Genomic DNA, 6,303 nt, shown 5'->3' on the forward strand with positions numbered 1-6,303 from the left:
ATTAGAATTTCATTGGTTATTATTCCAACTGACTTAGAGTTTTAGTGCACAGAGATTACAATTTGTTGAATGTATATTAAAAATAAATTAAATTAAAAATTAAAAAGCAAATTGCACATTTACGACGTACCAACTAAGCTTTCACAATCTAATTAATATTTATGAGCTACGCATCAGTGTTTGTCCCGCCCCGCTCGCGGTGCATGCTGGATGAAGCGGAAGTAGCGGTGCACGTTGACATTGCGGAGCGTCCGATCCAGATATTACACACACAGAAAGGTGAGTTTAGCTGTGATGTGTAAACTTTTAGTGATCCATATCATTATGTTAAGATTTAAAAAGCTGGTGACGTTTTCAAGAAGGTGTTTTAGAGAAATATGTGGTTTGGTGTTCAGTGACATTGTTTTACATCACTGTATGAATGATGTTATATAACTTGTTTTGTAACTCTTACGTTTTGGGTTTAGTAAAAGTCAGAAAATTTTAATTATGGTATATAAATTATTAAAATTATTAATTTTAGCTGTGCTCTCACTGTCAGAATAGCATGTTAGCCCATATATCTCTTAAAAGAGTAATTAACGTAAAACAACGTGCAAAGTTCTGAATCTCAAGGAAATATTATATATAATTAAAATTTTTTCAAACAATGAAACTGAATGGTGACCAGCTCCAAAAATGACTATAAAACTGCATAAACACGCTATAACAGTGGTTCATACCCCATATTTCAAGTCATATTAAGCTTTGTGTGAGGAAAATATATTTTTGCATATATTCATATATGGTACATCAAACTGCTTCACATAAGGTTGTATTGTTTTATAATACTTATATAGTCCGTTTTTATTACATAAATAATTTTTTTTGTCTGAAGGAAGAAGTCCTACAGGTTAGGAACAACATGAGGGTGAATAAATGATTAATTTTAAGAAAGAAAATAGATTTTCTATGAACAGCATAACACAAGTAATGATGCAACAGGATCTGCTTGATCTTTAATGTCCTTGATCTATTGATCTCTTCAGGGTTGGTGTTCATCATGGGTGCATCAGTATCCAATCTTGCCCCAACTATTCAGGCAGAGTCTGCGATGTCAGCGCCTCATTTTAGCGGGGTGTCCCCACCCCCTGGGTGTCCCATGCATCAAGAGCCCCCTAAAAGTGAGTCATGCACCATCATGAGCTTGATATCAGTGCATTGTATAGAATAATTATTCATAATGTGTAATATAAACCCAGGCTCTCCGCCTCCTGAGTGCCCCATGCATCAGGCTGAGACGCCTCCGGCCGCCCCTGTGCATCAAGAGAGAGCTTATGAGTTTGTCGAATGTCCCATGAAAGCTTCTGAAGGAGCCATCGATCCCACAAACATGGTGAGCTGGGCATCCCATCAGTAAGATGGTGCTTTTTGAGATTCTTTTGGTTTGTGTGTGTTAATGTTGCTTTTATGTGTTCCACAGATGCCCCCTCCAAATCAGGTGCCTGGCCCGGACCAGCCGTTCCCTCTGTCCGTGAAAAGAGAGGAGTCTAAAATCCCTCGATCAGGCACAGGACAGAATTGGGTTTATCCTTCTGAACAGATGTTTTGGAATGCCATGCTGCGGAAAGGGTGAGCTCACCTTTATGCTTCTATTCCTAAATCTGTTTTACAAGCAGACACGTGTCCTGTTTATGTTTTGGAGAGCTCTGAGCGGACCAGATATGCCATTTGGCTTAGCTTCAGGAAGCTTGCGAGTGTTGTAACTTGATTACCTAGATAGAAATAACTACATTATTTTCCAAGGTCGAGAACTCCAACTCCACACACCATACAAATAGATGAATTCCAATAGAATTTGATGTTAGCATGTTTTTGAAATTGTTTTAATGTTTTAGAAAAGTCTCTTCTGCTCATCAAGGCTGCATTTATTGCATGATATTGTAAAATATTATTACAATTTAAAATAACTTTTCTATTTTAATATATTTTGAAATGTAATTTTATTCCTGTGATGGCAAAACTGAATTTTTCAGCATCCAATGCTCTTCAGTGTCACATGATCCTTCAGAAATGTCTTTACTGTTACATTTGATCAATTTATACATCCTTGCTGAATTAAAGTATTAATTAAAAAAAATACTCACCCCAAACTTATGAACGGCAGTATGCAAATATAGCTAATAAGTGTCTCATATTAACAAAAAAGTCATATAAAAATGCATATTTATTTTTATATGTAAATTTTTTTTCTTAAATTATTATTCATGGATTATATATAATTCACATTATTCTTATTTTTTACTTACAAAATTTTATTTTATTTTATTTTTTTAAATACAAAGTGGGGAGTGCCTCTGATTCCTTAAAATGCTTTCTAGATAGGCAGCACACTATGTTCGGAAAGGAGCTATTGTTTTGATACTATGCCGAAAAGACAAGAGCATGTTTTGCACATTTTGAAAGGAAATTAAAAATGTTTGTGCTGAATTACTGTAAATAACTAATTGCTGTTTGTTATTTTGCCAGGTGGCGTTGGAAAGATGACAGTCTTGCTCCAGAAGACATGACCAATATAATCCAAATTCACAATCGTAACAACGATCAAGCCTGGCAGGAAATCCTGAAGTGGGAAGCACTGCACGCCAGGTGACTGCAACACAACTCTCACTTTCACAAGAGCAATGACTGAGAGCATACTGTGTTAAAAGTGTCTTTTTATTACCAGAACTTAATACTCTTATTCAGCAAGGATGCATTAAATTAATCAAAAGTGAAAGTAAAAAAATAAAATAATAAATGCTTTTTAAAACTATATACTCATCAAATAATCCTGAAAAAAAGTAGTAAGTACTACAGGAATAAATTACATTTCAAAATGTATACAAATAGAAAAGTTGTTTTAAGTTGTAATAATATTTCACTATTTTTTTTACTGTATTTTTATCAAATAAACACATCCTTGGATAGTATAACAGACTTCATACTGCATTACGTTGTGTTCTAATGAAGAGATTATATTGTTAGCAGAAATAATGGTGACTGATAATAAAGTAACTTGTGATGCCAAACACATTTTAATCAGATAAAAGCTTCATCATCACCTCTGAAGCCCTGTTGCTGTCAGATAAACGAGGTGATAATATCGTGTTAGTCGCCTTCTGTTTGTCATTTGATGGTCACTGGCAGTGTGATCTGCTTTGTTTCTACAAACTGTCAAGTATGCAAGAATCATCATAGCGCCCTCGATTACTGTTCGTTTCCAACACATGTTTGTTTCTGGCAGCGAGTGTCCATGCGGTCCATCTCTGAAGAGATTCGGGGGCAAAGCCAAAGAGTTCTCGCCCAGAGCCAGAATACGTCACTGGATGGGGTGAGATATAAAAATAAATCTCAAAGGAAGTGTTTAAAAAGCTACAGAGTGCTTGATATCTTTCCGTTAACTTTCTCTGTAGATATGAATTGCCTTTCGACCGACACGATTGGATCGTAGATCGGTGCGGAAAGGAAGTCCGGTATGTCATTGACTACTACGATGGGGATATTATTAAAGACACCTACCAGTTTTCCATCCTGGACGTGCGTCCGGCCTTCGACTCTCTGCAGGCCGTCTGGGATCGGATGAGGGTGGCCTTGTGGCGCTGGACATCGTAGAATCCATCACTAAACAGTTTTAAGATTTCTGCATCACTATAAGACATCACAGATTATTCGGTTTCAATATACTAAAATCTGCGTGCTGCTGAGTTCTGACTGTAAACATGAATCTTTGCAAATTATTGCACATTGAGAGACTTAAAGGTTGTGAGTGTTCTCTGTTGGAGAGCAGAATGAATCAGTGTTTCTTTTTTCTTCTGATGAGGTTCTGAATTAATCATCAGCAAGCGTTTTTTACACTTGCACTCTGCTTGTTGAGTGACGGTTATCAAACTGGAAAGCTTGCTATCTGATCTTATACAGAGGTTAAACATATCCGCTGGTTGTTTTTCTCTCTCAAAGGCTGATTATTGAGTGTTTTAGTTCATGTTGAGAGCGATTGGCAGCTGTTATCGTTTGTAGCCAATGGTTTGGTGGTTTTTGCTTCTGAATGACAATTAGTTTTGGTGAAGCATATGAAATAGTGGAGTTTTTTTTTTTTAACCCATTGTTCAGTCGGTCAGCTCTTCCATATTCATTGTTCTGTCAGAATTAAGATGTAATTTCTTGTACTTACTATTTGGTTTTATTTATTTTGTGCAAACTGCTTCATTACTCTGTGTGTGTGTGTGTGTGTGTGTGTGTGTGTGTGTGTGTGAATGCTGAAGTGTTGCTAATTATGTTCTCTTTTGAGTGAGTGTTTTTCCCAATTTCTCTGATTAAATATCATTTGTAACCTAGTTCACTTGTTTTAAATCTGACCTGCCAAATTTGAATTCCAACAAGTAAATCAACAGTCTTAAAATACACTTGCTTGTTAGTGCTTCACTTTCCAGATTGCACCAGTAGGTGGTGCACTTTCCTCAGAAAATGCAGTTTCTTTTACTACTGTTCATCAGTGATGGTGACTGCTAGTGATCATATCCATAGTCACCTATGATTAAGAGGAGGGTCATAAAGGTTTTACCATCTTGCTCAAGCACAAATCTGCTTGTATGGGATAAAATGTATAAAATAGTCATGAACCATTTTGCATTCTTACAGTGTCTACAGTGGAAATGATTGAATAAACTCAGGTGATTGGCTCAAAAAGTTGTCCCATGAACAAAGCAGTATTAGAACAGTGAAAATTAGATATAATATGTAAGACAAATAGGATCACAAAATTCAATGCATGTCATTATCATTTTGATAATTCATTATTTTGATGCCAAATATCACATTGCAATATTTCCTACAGTGGTGCAACTCTAGATTAAGTGGATATTGTATTGTACTGATTAGATATAATTTTTATTAAGTCTATTTTAAAATATTAATGGTGTCTACCAGCCTTCATTGCGTCTGTTTATGTAAAAACCCTGAAATGGAACCAATACGTATTGCACGCTGAACAGAATGATATGGTGAGTTATATGGATTCAGACTAATTATATATAACCTAATCATTTGTCAGGCTTAAATGTGAGGTTTATGATTTTACAAAACGTTTTGTTTTATTAACTTGTGTTATCTGACCTGTAAAGTTGTATACCTATTAGTTTCTATGGTTATTTCATGGTTTAGGATGTTATAGAAATCGGTGTTGTTTCAAAGCGACACTGCTACTTAAACGTAATGCTACAATGAGAATTGTCAGAGAAAAGTTGTTGGATTTGCAAAAATTAAAAATGCATGTGATCACATTTAGAATTACAAGAAGAAGGTCTTTTTGGTTTTTCCTTGAATCCTTTCTACAGATATAAACAGGTCTCAAGACAAACAGCAGTTTCAGATGACGTCTCTTGTACAGTATGTTTATCCTAAAAGGTGATGAAGTCCCTCCTGTGAGAGCTTTTGAAATCACCTAGAGGAGAAGCTTTGGTTCTTCGTGTCTGTGAGTAGGTGTGGGAAAGAAATCTTCACTCACGGCCCAGAATAACCTCATCCTCTGGGAAAAGGTTCCGCCTCTCCGTCCTTTACTGATGGGAAACTGATTTTGGTGAGTTTTATTAGCAGTTTTAGCTGTGTCTGATCATTACGCTGTGTTTGAGGGTTCATTGCCTGCTTTTGAATAACGCGTGTGTGTTGACAGAGATATACTGTATGTTTGTATTTGGTTTTTCGTCTGGGTTTGTGTTTGGCAGGGAACCAGAAAAGCCCCTTGTAGTGCACAGAGCAGATCTCCAAACAGCCCGTGGCAGTGGAGTCTGGCGGGGGGATTCAAGCCCCCTGCAATCCTTCCAGTCTGTTTCATTTACATACCAAAAGATGCCCAGCTGTGCCAAGTACAATAACCGGGCTTTGTCTAGATTCCAGAACTGTAACATTAATTATGGGAAGGAGTAACAGTTGGAAAGTTTCTAGCTTGCAGGTCACTGGTGGTCCTGAGATGTTGGCTGATGTTTTTGCTTCTGTATTAATTGTACCGCTTCCAGAATGATGCTGGTGGAAAGCCTTGTGTGTTGCAGATTATTTTATAGACTTATTTTTAGCAGCACAGTTATTACAAGCTTGTTTGGAAATTGTTAGTGAGTGCAGGGTTATTATCATTAACTAAAATTAAAACCATCAGCATTTTCATTGCTTGAAATTTAAACATTAACTGAAGTAAAATATAAAATCTTAAACTTATTTTAATTCAGCTAGTTGCCAATTCTCATTTTTGTTTAGTGTAAGTTGAAGTACTAAAATAAGTAAAACTAAAAC

General features: G+C 36.2%; 1 protein-coding gene across 1 annotated transcript; it reads left to right on the plus strand.

The window, feature by feature from the left end:
• The first annotated feature begins 184 nt into the window (after window positions 1-184).
• Window positions 185-4,422, plus strand: LOC131533624 (holocytochrome c-type synthase). The gene is made up of 7 exons (XM_058765975.1): window positions 185-279; window positions 1,029-1,163; window positions 1,242-1,375; window positions 1,463-1,611; window positions 2,509-2,628; window positions 3,266-3,352; window positions 3,435-4,422. The coding sequence occupies exons 1-7, from the start codon at window positions 204-206 to the stop codon at window positions 3,631-3,633; spliced, it is 900 nt and encodes a 299-aa protein (XP_058621958.1). The 5' UTR covers window positions 185-203; the 3' UTR covers window positions 3,634-4,422.
• Window positions 4,423-6,303: the final 1,881 nt, after the last annotated feature.

Source organism: Onychostoma macrolepis, chromosome 24 (genome assembly GCF_012432095.1).
Source record: "Onychostoma macrolepis isolate SWU-2019 chromosome 24, ASM1243209v1, whole genome shotgun sequence".
In the NCBI taxonomy this organism is placed as follows: domain Eukaryota; kingdom Metazoa; phylum Chordata; class Actinopteri; order Cypriniformes; family Cyprinidae; genus Onychostoma; species Onychostoma macrolepis.